At 35.1% G+C, this 21,573-nt stretch overlaps 1 protein-coding gene across 3 annotated transcripts in view; it reads left to right on the top strand.

Annotated features, from left to right (window-relative positions):
• The window catches only part of PPP4R4 (protein phosphatase 4 regulatory subunit 4), a 58,351-nt gene that overhangs the window by 20,195 nt on the left and 16,583 nt on the right, over positions 1-21,573 (top strand). Inside the window, exons 3-11 of one of the 3 annotated variants that reach the window (XM_064714773.1) lie at positions 2,626-2,728; positions 9,405-9,552; positions 10,231-10,304; positions 11,298-11,404; positions 13,888-13,995; positions 15,449-15,570; positions 17,108-17,230; positions 19,348-19,517; positions 20,549-20,668. In XM_064714773.1, coding sequence (XP_064570843.1) covers positions 2,626-2,728; positions 9,405-9,552; positions 10,231-10,304; positions 11,298-11,404; positions 13,888-13,995; positions 15,449-15,570; positions 17,108-17,230; positions 19,348-19,517; positions 20,549-20,668 — 1,075 coding nt within the window. Of the gene's footprint in view, positions 1-2,625; positions 2,729-7,121; positions 7,220-9,404; positions 9,553-10,230; positions 10,305-11,297; positions 11,405-13,887; positions 13,996-15,448; positions 15,571-17,107; positions 17,231-19,347; positions 19,518-20,548; positions 20,669-21,573 lie in introns of those variants that run through there. The other 2 variants (XM_064714774.1, XR_010440517.1) reach the window with 2 other exon arrangements.

Here is a 21,573-nt window from a genome sequence, read left to right as displayed (position 1 = left end):
TGACACAGAAGATTTTGTGGGTTTTTTAAGGTTTAAGTGGAATTTCCTGTGTATTGAATTTTTTCCTGTTGTTTTGCATCCTATCACTGGGCACTGCTGGTAAGAATCTGCCTCTGTCTTCTTTACTGTCTCACATTAGAGTTTATACATGTCAAATAAGGCTCCCAAGCTTTCTCTTCTCAAGGTTAAAAATCCCTTTTGTCTAAACTTCTGCACAAATATTGCGATGAACTCGCGACCCCCTGCCTGAGATTCTTGTGTTGAATAGAGAAGAATAATCATGTTCCTTGAGCTGCTGGAGATGCTTTTGAGTGCAGCCCAGGGTGCTGTCAGCTGGTTTTCCCTCCAGGTCAGTTTTGTGTCCACTGGGACCTCCAGGTCTTTTCCTGCCAGGCTGTTTCCCAGTTGGCTTGCCCCAGCCTCTCCTGGTGCATGGGAGTGTTCTGCCACAGCTACAAAACTTGCATTTCCTGCTGCTGGACTCCATAAGATCCCTGTTGGTTTGTTTCTCCAGTTTGTTGAGTCTGCAGAGTCTTCTGGTCTGTCAACATCTCCTCCTGGTTTTGTGTCATCTGCGTACTGAGGGTGCACACTGTCCCCTCACCCATGTCATTAAGGAAAACTTTATTGCCCCCAGTAACGTAAACCATGAGGTAAACCACCTGTGGATGGCTCCCTTGCCACTAATCACAGCCCTTTGGGCTCAATAGTTCACTCAGTTTTCAGTCCACATCACTTTCCATTTGTCCAGCTTGTACTTCATCAGTTTATCTAGGGGGTTTATGATGAGAGACAATGTCTGCAGCCTTGCTAAAATAAGTTAAACAACTTCCACATTCTCAGCCAGTCACATGTTGTCAAGTTGGCTGGTCAGGATTGATTTCCCCTTCACAAATCCAGGCTGACTGCTGGCAGGCATGTTTCTGTCCTTCAAATGTTTGTAAATGGTTTCTAGGAGGATTTGCTTCAGTCACAAGACATCACAATTATTATGTGGACTTCATTTTTTGATGGTAAAAGAAATAAGTAAAAGCAAATGCAGGGGCTAGAAGGAGAAGGCTTAGTGCTATGCTTGTGCTTGAGAAGTGTTTGAAAAGTGCTTTACAAGGGGTCTTACAGTTAGACCAGGTCTGGTACCACTGGCCAGCAGCAAGCAGCTGCTGTTGTAGAGGAAGGAAGTATTTGGACAGGAGCATTGGGGCCTGAGAGCTTCCTTTCCTGCATGAGGATTCCCATCATTGCTAAGTCACTGGGATCTCCTGTAGGATGAACTCAGAAGATGAGTCCTGAAGTTTTATATTTAAATGGTATGTGGATTTTGCTAGCACAAAAGAGGTTGAGCTAAATTGCTTCTAAGTATAGGGCTCTGTTGTGTTCTTCTATAGTTAGCATTGTTAATAAAGGAATAGTGCCTTCAAAACACTGAGCTTATTGTGACTCTGAAGAAAAGATACAGGATTTATTTTAATTTGTTTATTAGTACAAAATGTGTACAGCTGAGCATTTAGCAATAATTCACTATAATTCTGGAGTTTTTAATAGTTAAAGAAAATCTATGGTGCAGCTCATTTGGTAGAAATAGAAATCTTCTGCAGTTGGAAAATTACAGACTGTGTAGGTGTTGAAATGCCTCCTGCTTCACTTTCTTAATTGGCAGTAGGCCAGATACTAAGAATTTCTGGTTTAAAGGGAAATGCTTCCCTTTTCTTTACGTTTTGAAGGATAAGAGTAGCATTTTGTTTGCATTTTTTAGCAGTTAGAACATGGGTTAGCAGGAAGAAACATGGGTTTCTTCCATGTTGATACAAAATGAATAAAATTTAAATTAAAAATCTTCTCCAATTTACCTTGGCTTTTTGCATTACTGCTGGATAACACAAAGATATGCATGCCTTGCCAAAGGAAAAGGATGTGTTGATGTTTAGTTTTAATTTTGGCATCCAGACCCTCTTGCTTTCTGATTCTATTCTGGGAGTTGATCTACTTGAGTACCTCGTACTTTTTTTCATTGCTGCCTACCATTTCCTTCCCATCCTGTTTTTTTTTTTTTTTTTGTTTGTTTCCTTTTTCAATTGTGGGATACCGTTGAGAGAGACAGAATGAGGAGAAAGGTACAAGATCTGTCATTTAACAAGTTCTTTACATCCTTTTTTAATCATGTTTGCGTGCATATGACTATACATCTGGCTGCTTTCCCTACAAAAAGGAAATAATGGTAGGTTTCTGGTAAAATGCTGTACCCTGTGTGTTATTTTCATGTATATCTTCTATTTACCCCCTTCTTATGGTTTATCCCTTGTATTGCCATAAGGCAAAAGATTCCATGAAACCACTGCCTTGATCATCTGGTTTGAAAAGACTTTCAGAAGTTTCACATTTTTATGCAAAGCTACACTAAAAATTAAAACATTCCATGTAGAAAATGATATATAATAACTTGATAGGTTGTTTTTTTAAATGTGGTCTTCTACCACATATTATTTAAAAAAAAAAGCCTCATTGCTTGCATGAAAAACCTGAGTAGTGTAGGTTTGTTCTTCTTGGTTTTGTTTTGTTTTCTAATGAAAGCCGTGAGCTTGTAATCGTCATAGTGAGTAATGTATTGTATGTTTATGTTTTTGTAAGTTCTGGTCAGGATATCCAAGGAACAAGTGTGGTGGCAAATCTTCCAGTCCTTATGCGACAGAATCCTGCAGAAACACTTCGTCGGGTTTTACCAAAAATCAGAGTAAGTTTTGTGTGTTGAGGTTTGAATGTATCTTTTTCTGCCAGTTTAATTATTTTAACAAAGAAAAAAAAATATCCCACTTTTATTGCAAACTCAGTCTTTAGGAGGTGTATGTCCAATAGGTCTCCTGCATTAATTCACTGAACTTATGAAGTATAATAGGCATTATAGTTTTTTAAAAATTGTTAGGTTAGGGAAAATAAAGCAGAATTAGTATTATTTAAATGTTCTAAAAGATTTACCAGTGTTTTGACAGCTTTTTTGAGAATTCTTGTTGAGGACTATCCAGTCATAATGGTTGATTCTGATGTTCTGAAACCCCTTTCATCCAAACATTAAGATCTTCATGGTGCTGTCCAGAAGAGCATAGTTTGCTTTTAGCTGTCTGTGCAATTTCACGTTCTGCCCTCCACATTTGTAGTAAATCACTGCTAGTTGTGATAAATGCATGCTGACCATGTAATGTTTTACAGTAATTTTATATAGAGATGTGTTTTTATAAGGGATATTTGGGTTGTTTAACCTGGAGAAGGGAAGGCTCTGGGTACATCTTATTTTGACTTTTCAGTTCTTCAGAAGGTCTTATAAAAGGATGAGGACAAACTTTTTGTCAGTGCCTTTTGAGATATGACAAGGGGCAATGGGGTTAAATTAAATAAGGATAGATTCAGACTAGATATAAGGAATACATTCTTTGACATGAGGATGGTAAAGCACTGGAACAGATTGCTCAGAGAAGTTATGGATGCCCCATTCCTGGAAATGTTCAAGGTCAAACTGGATGGGACTGAGCAGCCTGGTCTAGTGGAAGGTGTCCCTGCTCATTGCTAGGGGGGTGGACTAGCTCAATTCTAAAGGTCCCTTCCAACCCAACCTATTCTATGATTATGTGATTGTGAAGAAGATACCTGTCTCCATATTTCCACTCTGTCCCAGATATGCACCCAGAAGAAAAGTAAAAGTTCGTTTAAGATGTGGTTTTAGGAGCAGCCTTGGCCAAATAAGAACAAACTAAATCACAAATGCAAACGCAAAACTTAATAATGCTAACAACCCCTAGGACCCCTGCAGAAGAAGAGGGTTGGAGAGGGCCTTTGCAATGGTACCCAGTGACAGAACTGCAACTGTTGTTGCAATGTGCACAAACAGAAACACAGGAGCCTTCTTCTGAGCATCAGGAATCACTTCTTCACTGGGAGGGTGACTGAGCAGTGGCACAAGTTGCTTAGAGATGTTGTTGTCTTCCTCCTTGGAGGTGTTCAAAGGCAGCCTGGGCATGTCTCAGCTGTAACTGGCCCTGTCTGAGCAGGGGGATTGGACAAAATGCCTTCCAGAAGACCCTTCCAGCCTTCAAGCATTCTGTGAATATCAGACATCACCTCTCAACTTCATGTTATGTCCTGAAATGTCCTGTCCTGATCTCAGGAGACTTCTGGTTCTTAAAAGGAGCGGTTTCAACTTTTATCTGATTATTTAGATTCAGCAAGTGGTCAAGAAATAGCTCTTTTCAGGACTAAGGACTGGAATAGACTGACAGATTATTTAGAAAACATTAAAGTACTTCTGGTTGCATTCTGCGCTATGAGATGCAGGTCAATAGGCATTTGTTGAAATATGTATGAGTGTAAAAGTACTTTGAGAAGAATGACATGAAGTTGCAAAGTAATTGGTGACCCTTCAACTTACACCAAATATCTGCAGTTACAACCACCAATTAATCTGACATATGTAATGTAGTTTTTCTGAGCCAACCTACTGGCTTCAAGAAAAGTTTGTTTGGGTTTTTTATGCTTACCATACTGAATCCAGTTTTTTCCTCTGGTTTTCTACTTTGAGAGCAGAATTCTTCCTAAAATTAAGGAGGAATAAGAAACACTAGGGAATTTCTACCTTTATTTTTCAGGCTGTAGAGAAGTGCTGGCCTTGGCGTGTCTTCAGTAAAAAGTCTAGTATGGGAATACAGATTTTGATTCTAGTTTTAAGTTTTTTTTTATTTAGGGATGAAGAAAATATTTGGAAATATGGTCATTTACATGAATAGGAAAGTATTTGTACGGTGGAAGTTGGATCTCAGTGTGATATTTGATCAGGCTGTACTTAGTTACTTTGTAAAAGTGTCTTCCTGTATAATATTGAAGACATTAAACTGAAAACAGTATAGGAAGAAAGAAGCAGTAGGAACTGAAGATAGAAATATTTGAAATGAAGAAGACAACATTAATAATGAATGCAATCAATATTTGAGCAAATTATTGAGAAACGTAGTGTGGATTTCATCTTACAGTATCATTTAAACAAAACTGGATGTCTTCATAGATGATAAATTAAATGAAACCTAAGTTAATGGGCTCCAGACAGAGGTAAAAACGTAAAATATAATGAGGTCAGTCTAAATCCAATAGTTCCTTTAAAGTTTAAGCTTTATAAACTGAAGTGTTGTGGAATGTATATGAATTAAGTTCCTTTCTGTGCCATTGCTCTTACAAGGCCAGTCCTTCAATGGTATCTAATATTGTTTATCTGTAGTAGAAGTAAAGTGATGTTGTAACCATGTGCACTGCACTTTTAATTTCAAAACAGTGTTTGACATCATTAATTTGACCTATTACTTTTTTCTTAACCTTGTTTTTATTGGAGGAGTAATCCTGACCATTAAATGGAAACTTTTAGTCTGTAAAAGCATAATTGAACTCCACTGCACTCAGAGTCTTGCAAATGTAATCTGCCATTGCAGGGAAATAAACTGATTTAAATTACTGCACTTGGTTCTACTTCTTTAGCTTGGGAGCAATCATTTGTGAAATCAAATTGGCACATGAAAAATGAATTGTGTAGTAGTTTCAGAGGGCTGTTTCTTTGAAGGTATTGTTACCATATAATTGCATAAGGAAACCAGTGTAGTTATTTAGCATACTTGCAGACACCCAAAGGAAAATTAATGTTTTTATTAGAGCTGAGGGTAAAGCAGATGAAGAAAGAAATAAATACAAGGAATGTTCAGTCTGAATACATTGCAAATTTGTATTTCATTTGTGAAAAATTGATAAAAATGGTTACTTGTAGAAGTATAGAAATGGGTGTATGCAAATTGCTTATAGTTTTGTGAAATCTAGTTAAAATTGTGTCAAAGACACTATATGTTTAACATGTTTTAGATTTGAGATGAGTAAAATCAATACACCAATGTATGTGACATGCATAAGTAATTATTGAATAAAATGTCAGTATTTTGGTTATGCTATTTAAACAAACATACAGTATATAATTTAGATGTTAATATAGGAATGAGATTAGGAAGTTTTCTTTTAAAATGCTGCTGTTTAAATGAAGTTGCATCCTTGTATGTGTTCTTCTGCATAGAGAAGCCCACTCTGGATTTCTGCATGCACCTCCTCATGAACCTTGGAAGTCATTGAAATGCGGATTTAGGCAAAGCTTAGACGTTCTTAAAAGCATTTCTCTTTGTGCACAAAATGGCTCTTTTCAAATGATGTTAATAGTGTTTTTCCTGCTTTCCATCTTTGAGCTCTGCAACCGAAAGTGATGGAGGGAGATTGCAGGTGTCTATCCAAATGACTAATAAGATTTTTCCAAATGCTGTGATTGCAGCAAACTATGATTATTCTTGTTGTTGTGTATATATCAAGCTTTATTCAGTGTTGTCTCATTAATTCCAAATTAATTCTCAGAGTACTTATTTTCCTAATATATCAGCCTTCTCTTGAAAGCTTTTTTTTTCTGTAGCTGATTTTATGGTTTAAGAAAAGGTGGGGTGATTTTTATCCTTCCTTATACTGTACATTAATTTTAAGGTCCATTCTCATTATATCCTTCAGTTTCTGTAATCTCCATTATTTCTGTGTCTCTTAGTCTTTTAGTCTAAAATTTCTATCATGCCAATGGAATTACTAAAATGATTTGACTATGTCTCTGCTTGCAGCATTCTTTCAAGAGAATTCTGTTGTTGCAGGAGAAAATCTGCATTTAAAGTAGAGATGAATTTTCCGTTTTCCAATTAATGGAATAAACTAGGCTTTCTAAATTTTAAGTTTTGAGGCCTGAGTTTAACTTGTAGACATTAGAATAGTTAAGAACATGTTAATACCCTTAAATTCCATTAAATACTTAATGCTTGTCTGAATAAGATAGACAGGGAGAGCTTTTTTAGTCTGGAGTGAAAATTTGTGGAGTATCCATGTATAGAAAAATACATTATTTTCTAAATAAATAAATTTATATTAAGTAAATTTAAGTTACTCAGCTTGGGTTGTATGAAAATGGAAAGAGGAGACCCATGTTTTTCCAAATGCAGAACTGTATAGTTCTGAGTGTAAGCATCAGTGCAGGCAGGTGTGTAAGCAGTCTAGAAATTTATATTTCAATGTCTCCCGAGGTCCATGAGGAGGCACATCCAGAGAATGTGTTCTCACACATGACTATCCAGAGTTATGTGGATCAGTGGAGGAGACTATTTGGAAACTTTGTTTGTTGGTAAGTAACCCTGTTTGTATTGCATACAAAGTAAATAGGTACGGAAAACTGAATTCATAGGATCACAGAATTATTTAGGTTGGAAAAGACCTTTAAGTTCATCAAGTCCAACTGTTAACCTGGCACTGCTCCATAATTTTCTGGTCTACACTGCTGTGTTAGCATCTACAGTGTGTGGATAGTTCTCTTGGTTCTCCTGGGGATGGTTTTTTGAACAAGTGTTAGGCCAGAATCCCAGAAAAGTATGGATGTGTATTCTGATCCCAAACATATTCAAAATACAAAACTGGTAGGTGTTCTTACTCTTTCTTGGCTGTGGCTGTAAGAGCAGTGGTAGAACAAGGAGAGAGTCTGTGGAAGTAAGAAGAAGGCAGTTTCCATGGGTGTTGAATGCAAATACTTTGTTGGAAAGCAGCACAGTGCTGTTTCTTTTTTTCATTTGTGCGAGCAAGGACACAGAGAATCCTTTGAGAAAGAAACATCATTGTTAACTGGGACAGGTCTTGAGAGATAAGTTATTGTTCTCCTTGAAATAGCTAATAATTGTACAGTTGTATGTACAAATGGTTTGACATTTGTAAAATGAGAACTTGTTTTATACCAAGTCAAATAGTAATTTCTCAGATGTTCTCTACAAACTATTTTCTCAGCAAAATTCCTCTGACACACAATATTTAGAGTCATAAAATCATTAAATCTGGAAAACCCCTAAGATTATCAAGTCCAGTTGTTTACCCAGGAGCATTATTTTCACCATGTCCCTGATTCCCTATCCAGGTGCCTTTTGAACATTTCCAGGAATGGTGGAAGTGGTTCCACCACATCCCTGGCAGCCAGTTCCAGTGCCTGACCACCCTTTGAGTGAGGAAAGCCGCTCTCCAGCCACTCTGTCCCCAGCTTGTAGCACTCAGGGGTTTGTGTGACCCAGGTGTGGGACCCAGTGATTGCCTTTGTTGAACCTCACACCATTGGCCTTGATATTAATTAGGAGATTAAACAGGACTGGCCCCAGCACTGAGCCCTGGGCATCCCCACTTGTGACTGGCTGCCAACTGGATGTAATTCCATTCACCAGCACTGAGGACCTGGCCATGCAGACAGTTTGTAACCCAGTGAAGAGTACAATCCATTAGCAACTATGCACTTAGCTGCAAAATGAATATATATTTTTTTAATCTGATCCAGGCTTATTTTTATTTTCAGTTAATTTTGGCTTATTTTTGATTTTTGGTGAGTGATCTGAGAAAACACTGTTCAGATCAAGCAGTTTAAAAAAGAAACAAAACCACATATATAAAATGCTAAGTAGGAAGTATGGGATTTAGACTCCTGCTGAAGTTGGAGTAATTTGTAAAATGAGTGTAATGCTTTACTAGTAGAATAATGAACTTTTTATTTTCTCAGGAAATAAACATGCTTAGGAAAGTAAACAAATAGAATGTTCACTTAGTTGACAGATATTTACAGTTACTAATACTTATAATGAATGCTGTGTCAAAGATTGCATCCTGCAAGGTCTGTGCATAAATCTGATATTTAAAATTTAAATTACCTGTTTTTAAATTTAAAAAATAGTGATATTTCATTTCACTTCAACATATTAACTTTGTTTAACTTCTGAGTGGATGATTTTAAAGACAGCCTAATTCATGACATTCTTGTGTGTCAGAGCTCAGAAATACAAATGTTTAGTTAGCTAGATAAATATTCTAGTGTATCTTGCTTTATTCTTAAGACTATATATATGTACTTTTTATTTGCATTCCTTGTTAGTCAAGGGATGAAATTTAAATTGTCTTCTGCTATTTTAGTGTCTCCTACTGAATGAATGAATGAAATACTTATTTTTAATTCATGTGCATAAACAAGAGGAGTGCAGTTGTTGGCTGGTCTGTTTCTATCTCTCATTTTGTAAAGTAGAAGAATCCACACATTGCATTGATGAAACTTAAAGTCACAAAGAATATTATAAGTAACTTTTTTTTTCTTAGAAGATTCATGATATATCATAAGAAGATTTAATCTCTGCAATAAATTGCTGTTAAGAGAAAATAATTTTACAGCAAATTTTGTAGTTTATCCTGGTTGTTGCATATTAATTCTAAAAGTGAATGTAAAAATTTGGATGTTCTTTCAGTACATTTCTGCCTCACTCTCTAAATTGTTATAATTTGTAATTGTACAGGAGGTTCTGCATGTTGCAGGAGTGGAAATGCAGTTAACAGCTGCTGTTTCTTTTCTGACTGTTCTGCAAGAGGAGTCGGTGTCCATTCATACGTACTCCCACTCCTTCCTACACATCATTCTCCAGAACCTGGAACACAGAGATGCAGGTCAGGGCTGCACAGCCACTCTGATGGCTCATGACCTCTACAAGTTCTGTTTCCTTAGTGACCCTGCAATACTGTGTCAACAGTGAGTGCAGTCACTGGGACTTTGTATCTAGACTTGCATGAATGGAAAGATTTTTGCATGATTACCACTTTCATACTGATATTTGAATGTAATTCTGATTGAAGCAGAAAAACCCCTCTCACTTTGTCTGAAGGATTAAATCCCAAACTTGTTTCTGAGTCTGAGCTTCTCCTGAAGTACCAACATTTTGCGGCTGAGAAAATGGGGGGAGGATGGTTGACATTTCTTCTGTGTTGATTATTTTCCCTTAATTTCTTTGACACTAATTTTAGAATACAAAGGAAAGAAAAGGACTGTTGTGCAACTAGAATGTTTCAGTGGGCGTAAGAAAAGAATGAAATTAGGGAAATTAGCTTTAAAAAGCAATTTGAGTAGTTATTAATTTTATATAGGAATTGGAAAGGAAAAGAAATGGGGTCAGACCTTGCTTCTTACCTGTCCTACTTGGTACTCTGAAGCCTTGAATGTTAATATGATAGCTCCTTGAAGATGTGTGTAAAAAGTTACAGCAAATTTTGTAAAACTGGTACATGTTTTTATTTAGTTGTTGTATGTACAATATAAGACATCACATATAATTCATATCTTTTAAACAGGTGTCAGCAATGCATGGTTAGAAACTCTTCTTGCTGTAATAGAAGCTTTACCAAAAGAAACTGTCAGACATGAGGTAATACTGATTTCTCATGATCACAAAAAATACTAAAATTGTAAGATTGTATTTCCCTGCAAGTTTTATTCACCTCAGTCAGATTTGTGGCACTTCCATACCTGTGAAAATGGTAGTGGTTGTGGAACACACTGTAAGAGTATGCAAAAATGGGCAAAAAGGCGAGACAGGAAGGTCACCTTAAAAAAAGTAGTGTTCTTCAGCAAATAAAGTTTACTTTACACTTATTTACACTCCACTGTAACATTTCCACTGCACTTTGTATTCTCAGTAGCACATTTTCCTGCATCCTGTTTTGGTTTACAGGGTAGTATCTCACTCTATGTCTTCATGAAGAAACTACATTTTGTTTACTATTGGACTAAAATTCCAATATCTGCTAAATGGAACTGAATGCTAGAGGTCCATTGCTTAGTGTATTCCAGTAGCTCTTGGTGTACCAAAACTCTAATGCACTGCAAACACTCTTCATTTTTCACTGTGTAGCTCAAGAAAGAAAGAATAAAATCTGTCACTAAGTTATAGTGCCAGTCCCCTTTAGTCAGCTAATTTATTCACTTCTAAGTGTTCGTATTTTGTTAAGTTCAAAAGCTTTGCAACAGACATATTGACTGTGTTTATAATTTAAAACAATATGGAGATTTAAATAAACAATTTTTTGTGTAGTATAAAAATCCCATTAAAATAAGAGTAAAATTCAGAACTGTTTAAAAATTCAACTTATAAAGGGTAAAAAAATAAGGTTGGAACAAAAACAGAGAAATTATTCTAGTCACCTTCAAAATCTAATTACAATGTAATTTAAAAGATGTAATTAAAACAAAATTGACTATTGATGTGCATAGGTGCCATTATTGTTAGTACTGATTAATTCAGTGAAAAGGTTAATGACATTTGGGACATGTTTTTATAGATTTTTTTTTAAGAAGAGGAATAATTTATTTGATGCTCACAATTTTTTTCACTCATATTTCTTCTTTTTTTTCCATGTAGATACTGAATCCACTTGTTTCCAAAGCACAACTTTCTCAAACACTTCAGTCCCGCTTAGTTAGTTGTAAAATCATGGGAAAAGTAGCTAACAAATTTGAAGCTCATATGTAAGTAGACTGTCAATATATTTTAATTCCAAAGTGTAAACGAGTATTTCTCTGTTAGTGGACACAAATTACTACAAGAAAAGTAGACTTAATTGCAAAAATGAAATACTTTTTTTCACAGATACTTTTCATTATTTAACTAGCATGTTTAGACTTGCTGATGTTCATCATTTTATAACTTGAGTTTGTATGTTTTTTCACAGATTTGAATGGATACCATTTTCAGGCCATTCGTCCATATTGTTTTTCTTACTAAAAAATAAGTCACACAGTGGATTTCTCTGCAAACTTACAGGCACAAGACACAACTTCATCTCCTTTGAGTTTCTTGTCATAGGAAGAGTAATTCCATTCCTAACTTTTTATTATGTAACCAGATCTAGCATGTAGATATGGGTTTTTTTCCTATCCCTAACTAAAATGTAGATATATGAGGAACTGCTGCTATTCCCTGATATTTTCCAGCCCTTAGATTCAGTGTCTGGGAGCCTGGATGGAATAGAGTGCAATGATGGAAGCAAATCTGCCCAAAGCAGTTGGTGTGCTCCATTCCTTGGTCAGCTTACCCAGGCCTGTGATAGCAGGACCACTTCCCCAAATGTGTTTGGTATCTGGGCAATCCAGCACAACATGACTTTGAATTACAACAGAAATCCACTGTAGGCCACCAAATGCTCAGAAACTGTCTAGTTGAGGAAGCCCACTCTAACAATGATTTTGATCTGCCCCAAAATGTAAGAATTCAGCATAACAGAAAAGAAGAAGAGGCCAATATGATAAGACATTTAGGAATAAATTTCTTCAGGTTATGTTGGGTTTTTTTCTTCAATAAAAAAGGGCTAGAAGCACCCAAAAGGAAACTATCTAAATCTTCATTTGCTGTATATATATGTATATATGTATATATATATACTTGTTGAACATGCAAAATTTAATGAAAATGGTAGAGTAGTATTTTTTGAGAATGTTCCCAAATCTTTATGTTCCAAATCTTTAGGACTCTGTCAGAATAGCAGTTGCATTTATTTATTTGATGTTACAGTCTCATGGAAATAAGTGACTTTATGGATTACTTGGAATCTTCTGTGAAATATAGTAGTGTTAATTGGTAGCCATAACAATCACATCTTCTGTGATGTTTCTTCAACATGATTCCTTGCTCTTCAGAAGCAGGAATCCCCACATTTCAGTAAAAACTTTTTTTTTTCAGTAAGCACTTTTTCTGCACAGCCACTACATTTTAGGAAGATAACTCAGAATTTTCTGGGATATCTTGTTCTTCTGGTAGAGAGCTCTTGAGTGCAGTTCAGAGCTGGGTCCTCAGGTTTAGAATGTGGCAGACTGAGTAAAATTCAGGTCTCATTCTCATTCCCTTTTCAGAAGGGCTCTTGGTACAGGCCCAGAAGACATACCCATCCTCAGGAGTAGGCAATGTATAAGCATATCTTCACTTTCTTCTGCAGAATGGCACAGTTTTTCTTCATAAAATTATGCTATAATTAAAAACTTTGTATTTGATGTTATTCCTAGTTTGTTTTAATATCCTGTCCTTGTCATGGAACATTAGTTTTTCTTCCCTCCAGTGTTCCAAGTTAAAAAGTACTTTTTATGTAGTCCCTAATTTAGTGTATTCTAAAATTCCAAACTTCCAAGACTGTGCAATTTTTGAAACTTGAGGCTAAATTTTTTCTGTAAGAAGTAAATTAATTTCCACTGAAATGAATAGAGGCTGTGGAAGCTGGCTTGAAAATTTGCTTGTCAGTGTCTACATATTATTTATCTTGAGTTTTGCAATAACATAAGGATTTTTATAGGAATATTTTATGAATAATTATGACAGAACCTTGAACAGTAAAAGGAAACACAATGACTGATTCTGCCTAGTTGTAATATGTTTTTACTGAAATAAGAATCAAAATTTTTATTTTGTATCTGCCATTGATTTAGAATGATACTTGGTCTACTTGCCTGAAGGCATTGAAATATTCAAGCTTTTAATCTTAAATTCTATTTCTCCTTTCTTCCTAATTATGTCTAGGGTGATACCTGCAAATCAAAGATGAGGTATTACAGACATTTAATTGGGATTTGCATTTCCATTTATATAATCTTTTTATTGTTTCAGTGGCTGTTCAGAAATTGTACTGAAGATTAGAAGTTATTAAATGAGGACAGCATCCTACTAAAGTAGCCTACCTACTATTTTTGTAGAGAAATTATTTCTTTTATAAGAAATAATAGATGAATATGAGCAAATTATAATGACAGTAAATATTCTTTTTCCTCTTTCTTTATACCACATATTTGCATCCAGTGTACAATATTCTTTTCTAATGGCTGATTATCAGAAAAATCCTTTACTGTGTGTGATAAATTAGTAATACATGGGTTAAACAGATAATATGTGAGTAAAGCTCAGCATTACTCAATAGATTTTATATATTCTTTTTCTGTATACTAATAGAAAATGTTCACATTTTTAGTGTTAAAAGAGAGGTGCTTCCATTGGTAAAATCACTGTGCCAGGATGTGGAATATGAAGTTAGAGCTTGCATGTGTCGGCAGCTGGAACATGTAGCTCGAGGAATAGGGTGAGTGCAATTTGCCTGACTGATCTAAAATGCAAAATATTTCTCTAAAATGTCAGCCTAAAATCTCCTTTTAAAATTGCTGAATTCATGCATACTCAGTTATGAATTTGGAATGTGCAGATGTGTTGTAAATTCTGTTTAGTGTCTTTAAAATGAACTTAATTTCACTTATTCTAAATTTCACTTATACTAGGAGTTGAAAGTTTAAAAAAATAATAGGTATTATGCAGTGGCAAATGACAGCTTTACTGGTAATTTACACCACCTTAGAAGAGTGGGTTTCATAGGGCTAAATACTTTGTTATCAATTACTGATCTTTCCTGTGTATTTTTCCTTTGATTCTTTCCTCACCAGCTTTTATTTTTAGCATTAATGTATTCACATAGACTGTTCTATCTCTTTTGCTTAATTCCTTCTCAGTGCTTTGGATGATTTAATCTCATGAGATTGGACATTGAGGGCTTTCAGTATGGAAGCTATTCCAGTGTATCATGTTGAGGATAAATAGGTAGTAGGTAAATGAAAAAATAACTAAACAGACATGAGCAAATTTTCAGGTAAATATTGAAGGTATAATGTGACAGCAGTCCAAATACTTATTTTTACTAGTTAGTGTTATTGCCACTAAATGATCTGTTATTTTCTCATAACTTTATTTGAATATTTAATCATTTTCTTGGAAGAACACTGTTAACATCTCTTGATTTGCTTGTAGGTATAATAAACTCTGTAAGATGCAAATCATTTTGATGCTGTTTATAAACATTTGAAAGGATTATTGTTTATATTGACTTACAAAAGGGGCAGCTGTTACTGCTTTAGTCTGATTGGAAGGGATATTTTGAGCATTTTCATTTCAGCATCCCAGAGTTAACTATCAGCAGTATGTTAGCAGGTCAGTACGTACCAAGGCAAAAAAGGACAAGCAGAACCCTTTTTTTACTACTTTAAACTAAGGCCAAAAGTCAGTGTTTAGACTAGTTGGGAAATGGCATTTTTTCTGAGCAGGAGGCTCATCTTTGATTTGTAAAATTTCCAGACACTTCAATCCAACATGGCTAATATTTATTAAATTTTGACTTTGGACCATCATATTGAGCATATTTGATCATAGGAATTTTCTTAGTGATACAGTGAAATAGCTGGAATCCTTTGATTTTTTTTTTATTGGTCTACATTTTCTCTAATTTATTTTGAGCTAATTTGAATGATTTTTTAATGATGAAGTTCTGCATATAAAGTTTGCATGTTTCCTTGGTTGACAAAGAAGAAAAGTCCTGAGATTGTCTGGAGGTTTTTTATTGAACTTTAATTTCCTTAGAACTTGGTCCGTTTTTTCTTCTTGACTACCCAAAAAATATCTAAATGAGTATTTCAAGGCAGAATTCTGTTTTGCAGTGGCAGTATTGTTTCATTGTAAGTTTTCTTTTGACTGCTTGCTTCACGTTGCAGGACAGAACTAACAAAAACTGTGGTGCTTCCTGAGTTGGTGGAGCTGGCAAGAGATGAGGGCAGCAGTGTACGCCTGGCAGCTTTTGAGACCCTGGTGAACCTGCTTGATATGTTTGATGCAGGTAAGATCCCAAGTTAGGCTTCCTAGCCCAATTCTTAGTGCTCTAGTGCATCTTAAAATTGTATTTAAATCCTTTGTGTTCCGATTGCATTATTCAGACATTTCTGATTTTATTTTGTTCATTGCTTTGTCCTTTGTATTTCCATATATTTCATGTCTTGCAGTGCTTTATATGTAGAAAGTTTTAAGGGAGGTGAGCTAGTTGTCCATGAAATCAGTTATCATATTCCAAGTTTCTAATATAATACACCTAAATAGAATGAGTAAAATTACTGCATAAATTATGGGACTATTGTGTTGCTAGTATTTAATTAATTAATGTAGTGCTATCAGTACACCAAATACAAGGTGTTAGCTCAACAAAAATGTACTGTACAGCAACTTGGTGATGAACAACTACAATATACGTATTTAAGCCATATAGAGGTGTGGATAAAGAAAAGAAAAATATAGGATAGCTTTGGAGAGAATACTGTAAATGGATTTTTTAGCAGTGAGTGTTTATATCAGTAACTATGATAGTAGGTTAGTTTTCTAGTTCTTGAGCCTCTGTATTGGTGCTATCAAGTTTGTGCTTCTCTTTGTACCTCTCACTCTTCACTCCTCCTCCCCCACCCCCTGCTGTAACTACTGCTTTGAGATACTGTAAGAAGCTTAGAGAAAGCAATCAGGGTTATTTACAGATTTTTAAGGAATGTTTCTAGAAGTTGGGTTTGCGTGGGTTTTGCTTTCATGGCTGAACTAGAAAATGAACACTTCTGAAGGCAGATGACCCAATATTACATCCTAGAGTGTCTCTCCCACAATATCAAAATATTTCTTCAGGCCAATCTAACTTTGTTCAGGCACAATTATTTGCTGAATTTTGCAGTTGATCTACCATTAAAAGTCATTATCCCTTTAAAACTCAAACATTTTAATACAATGATTTTATTTAAAATAAGTCCAAAGACATAAATTTCTTCAAACATTTGCTCATTTATTTTATAAGGACACAGAGTGTTTGGATTTGGCTTTAATTTCTAAATGATTTAATTTATTTCCTGTGTCCTGAATTATTTTGTTTCTCTGTGAATTTATTGTATACCAAAAGATGTGGAAACACTTCTGAGTAGGTTTAAAAAATTAACGTACAGAATATCCTGATTTTTCTATTTACTGTCACAGTCATGTTCAGTCTTGATCTCCCTGTATTCCTACTATTGTAGGAAATCTTGTTGTAGGAGTACTGCAGTATTCTTTCTCTCTCTATATTCTTAGTGAATGGAGAAGGTAGTCGCTGTTTATTTATTCTCTGCCTCATTCTTTACTGGGGATGCCTTTTCACTAACAAACAAAAAATGGACATAACAGGAAAGGAACTAAATTTAGGATCATTCTCTCTACCTCTGGTTTTGAACCTTCAGTGGGTGCCTGCCAGAAGTAATCTTGAGAATGTTAAAAGAAATTTTTATCCATTTATTACAGTAGTTCAGTGTCTGTGCTCTTTTTAAAATGTTGACAAATGGCTATCTCTACAAATTTCTTTTGTTTTTCAGATGATCGGAGTCAAACTGTTCTCCCATTAGTGAAATCGTTCTGTGAAAAATCCTTCAAAACAGATGAATCTATCCTAGTTTCCTTATCTTTTCATTTAGGGAAACTCTGTAATGGATTATATGGTATGATTTAATTTCTTTTTTAAAATCTTAAGCATGAGGGAAGATTGGAGAATTTGAACCCCTTGGAATGGGGGGGGGAATGAAATGGTAGTTAGTTAGATTTTGGAAATTTCCTCTTAGAGTGACCATCTACATATTGTTTATTATTGGTTTTGTTTTGTTTAGACATGGTCAAAGATGGAAACATGGTGTTTCATCTTTATTGGTTTGACTGGTTTTTTGGGGTGTTCTGGAGCTTGTCATTTGGATGATAGAATTTTTGAAACTAGAAACCTCTGAAAACATTATGATATTAACTTTGTTCTTTTCCGTGCTTGATCTCCTTTTTAAGGCACAGTGCAGAGTGTGCCCCTTAAAGAATTTCAGGGGAGAAAGGACATGCCATGTGAATTTCCCAGCTGCAGCTGAGGCCAAATCTGTGCCCATTACTTTTATACCCAAAATCTGTGCTTGAATTTTCACTTGAGCACAGCACAACTTTCCTTGATAATTCTGCCCACCATGTATTACCTGTGGAGGAAGAGCACAGAATCATGGCTTTACATTATAATTTCCCCCTAGACTCTTAAAACCTTTGATCTTTCCTACAGCTCTTTAAAATGAACCTTAATGATTATGTTAGAGATGATCAAAGTGACCATTGCTTCACTGCTGATTACTTGAAATGGCTGTTCCACAGTGTCAAAATGTTATTTTCAGAGACAGAGAGCTAGGACAGTCCATCCTGTGTTTATCATGTTTTTCCAGTCTTCTTTTCTCTAGGTTGAATGACTAACTCATGATCTTTCTTCACCTCTGAACTCCATCTGACAAGTTCATATTTTTCTCAAAGTGTTACGCCTTAGAGCAGTTGAATGAAGTGAAAGGATTGCTTCCCACATCTTGCCAAATATATAGCTGTTCACATTTTTCAGTATGAAAAATTGCCTTTTTAAAAAAATCTAGCAGCTAGTCTTTCCTGGCCTTGTGCAGGTGATGCAGATCAGGCTAAGCGTGGTACCTTACTGCTATTCTAATGGAATAAGAGTATAAAAGTTTTAGGACCATATGTCCAGTTACTGAAGATCATTTTAAACTCTGTCTTTCTGAAGAATAAGCAGTCTCTGTCCTTGGTTGATGCTTTCAGAATGCTGAATAAGCAAAGTCTCTTCTGTAGCATCCAGAATGAAAATACCAAATAGTACCACAACTAGGATAGAACTTACTTTATACCATTGCCTATCTTATCACTAGTATATGGGTAGTTTTCTCCTAGTTGTTTTTCCAAGCAGTTTTGGAGCACTTTTATAGTTTTTAATCTATCATTCCTGTTCCCTTGTTGTGAAAGACATGATCATTATTGCCTCTTTTGTTTCACAGGTCCTGTTATTCCGTACTAGAAGGAAATTGAATCAGTTTGACAAGTTTTCCTTTTGCCATGTTGGCTATTGCTATTTTTTTTGGGGGGATATATGTGTGTGTGTGTACGTTGGTATTTAGTAGTAGATTTCTTTTTTTTTGTTTGTTTCAATTCTTTCAAACATGTGAAAGTAACCTGATTTACATAATTATATGGCTTGTCCATTCCGTCTCCAGCTATTAAATATAAGTACCACTTTAGCCCTTTTCTATTCTGTTATTTAAGATTTCAACAACTAGTACTTTGAGTACTGGAATGAAGCACATCTGACTGCACATTTTGAAAACCTCTTGTCTAAGATCCACTGACCTGTTGTTTCTCTACTTGAAGCTTGAATTTCTGTCAGAGTTATTAATTGTACTCAGCCTTATGATATTAGTGGAATTTGAAAAGAAAAATTCTTAAGAATTTCAGTGTTCTTGATACCAGTCAATGATAGGTCATCCCTGTCCTCTGGAATATAAAATTGAAGCTTTTCTTGGTTATTCTGTTATTACTAATGTACTTGTAGTTTTCAAATTCTTCTTGCTAATTACATTCCAGTTTGTCCTGAGTACTTGTTATACTCTGCTAGATTCAAGGGGGGTAGGAGGAAGAGGAGGGATAAAATCAAGATATTTGATAGATTTTAAAGTGAGATTTGTTTGGGTACATTATTAATAGCATTTGTAATGAGGAAAGTTTGTTGTTTTGTTTGGTTTTTTTTTCTTTTTTTGAGGCATTTTTACTCCTGAACAGCACTTGCGGTTTTTGGAATTTTATAAGAAGCTTTCCACACTGGGTTTACAGCAGGAAAATGGGCATAATGATAATCAACTACATCTGCAAACTCTGGAACAGGAAAAGAAGTATATTTCAGTGAGGAAGAACTGTGCTTACAATTTCCCAGTAAGTAATATTAATTTAAGGTTTAATATTAATTTGTGTTGTACATATAGTTCACTGAATAGGACTACACAAGTGATAGAGGAGTTATTCCCAAGTTTTTCATTCTTAGCTAGATTTTAGCTCTTTCCTGCAAACTTTCAGTTAGTGACCTTGTGCAAAAGAGTTAGCAGGAAATACTACTATTTGCAGAGCCTCAGAAAACTGTTGGCAAATTTGGACTGAGGAAATGGTGTTCTGAGAGTTTACTGGTCTTATTCTTTCCTGCACATTTTTTCCAAATGCTTAGCACAAAGGATTTGGGAAAAGGTCTGTGAAAGAGAGTCCCCAGTTTCAACCCACTTGAATCTACACTTCCACATTCATTGTGTGTCACATCATTCTAGGGAGTTGGAGATTGAAACTGAATGCTCAGGTTGATGTTTTAGTCATGTTCCTGCCTGAGTACAGAAAGTCTTTTCAATTTTATGTGAGGTCTTTAAATACACCAGTCATATTTCTGTAAATCTACTTTTTATTTTGACATTCTGTATTTGTATTCAATGAAAACATGTTTGCACCAAGAGCCAGTAGACAGCTATTTTTTCTTCTGCCTTTTGAAGGCAATCAAAAAGGCAAAAATGTAGGTAGACATCTGTTGGTTTATTTGAGCAAAACCAAGGTATGTACAAACACAATCATAATGAAATTCAGATTCTTGCTTTGCTGCTTGCTGAAACATTCTTTGTTTTTGAAGTATACATTTGCAGTTTTTGCTAGAGTACAGAAACATTAGCAGTATTTATAAATCTGAAGTTTTATATCTCATGGTTTTAGTCTTTATCTTCAAAAAACAGCCTGCAGCATGTCTGGAAAATAAATAAATTCAGTTTAGTTCTCAACTCTGGATTTTGCCTGGTGTTTTAAAAAGGCCAACAAAACCTCCACACTTGCTCTGTAAAATAACAACATGCTGCCTCTCAAGTTCATCTGAAAGTCTCTGCTAGTGTCATGCTTTAGCTGCATAGTTTAAAAAGGACTTTATCCTTCCACAGGCCATGATTGTTTTTGTGGATCCAAAGAACTTCCATTTAGAACTTTATTCTATATTCTTCTGCCTTTGTCATGACCCTGAAGTTCCTGTCAGATATACCATGGCCATTAGTTTCTTTGAAGTAAGTCTACAATGGTTCTTTGTTACTGCTCACATGGTTTTATTTTATTTTGTTGTTGTCTTTAAGCTTACATTCAACCAAAATAAAAAGAGATGAGAAAATGTATTGAAATTATTTAGTTTTTCAAGGGAATTCGGTTCCTTCTAATCTCTGTAATAGCCCATATACACAAACATTATTTTATTTAAGTTGTGTGACATTTGTCTACAAGAGATTGCTGCTAGGTCAGATTGTAAGGAGCAATGGAAAAAATGTACAAATGCATAGGTATTATTAACTATATGGAGTGAATTCCAGAAATTAAAATGTGTTTCATAACACTCTTGTATTTCAGTCTTTGAGCTTAGCTTTGATCCCATTTTTTTTGCTGGGGAAATCGGTAAATTAAGCAGTTTGCTGAAAACCTTAAATGAACAATAAAGGGGAAAATGGCTTTATTTTCACCATTGTAAGAAAGATGTATGGATTTTCAGTTCTCATTACCTGTTGATATCTTGTTCTAATTAATGATAGTCCAGCATAATTGTTGAAATTGTAAAATTAGCATCAATTCTACATAATATTTTGTTTTAGCTGCATCGCACTATTAAGGTACTGCCTGAATATAAGGAAAGTATTTTAGCTCATTTAAAAAAAACCTGTAAAATTATACCTTGTTCTAAATGAACATTTAGTTCTTTTTGATTTAATTTTAACAGTTTAACTAGGCAACCACCTGACAGGCAAAAATGAGTAATTTATAGCATTCCCTGCTAGCTGGATTACTTTCCAAAAAATATAAGTCCTTGTAGCCATTTTCTTAAAGCTTCATCTTGATTGGAAGTAAGCTCTTATTTTCACTTGGCTTAAAGGAGCATTAAAAAAAAAATCACCTAAATATTTCTTGGGGCAAAAAAAATCTCATT

This window comes from Zonotrichia leucophrys, chromosome 5, assembly GCF_028769735.1.
Source record: "Zonotrichia leucophrys gambelii isolate GWCS_2022_RI chromosome 5, RI_Zleu_2.0, whole genome shotgun sequence".
Classification (NCBI taxonomy): Eukaryota; Metazoa; Chordata; class Aves; order Passeriformes; family Passerellidae; genus Zonotrichia; species Zonotrichia leucophrys.
The sequence above is the reverse complement of the archived record's forward strand: the minus strand, read 5'-3'. Positions and strand labels throughout refer to the sequence as shown.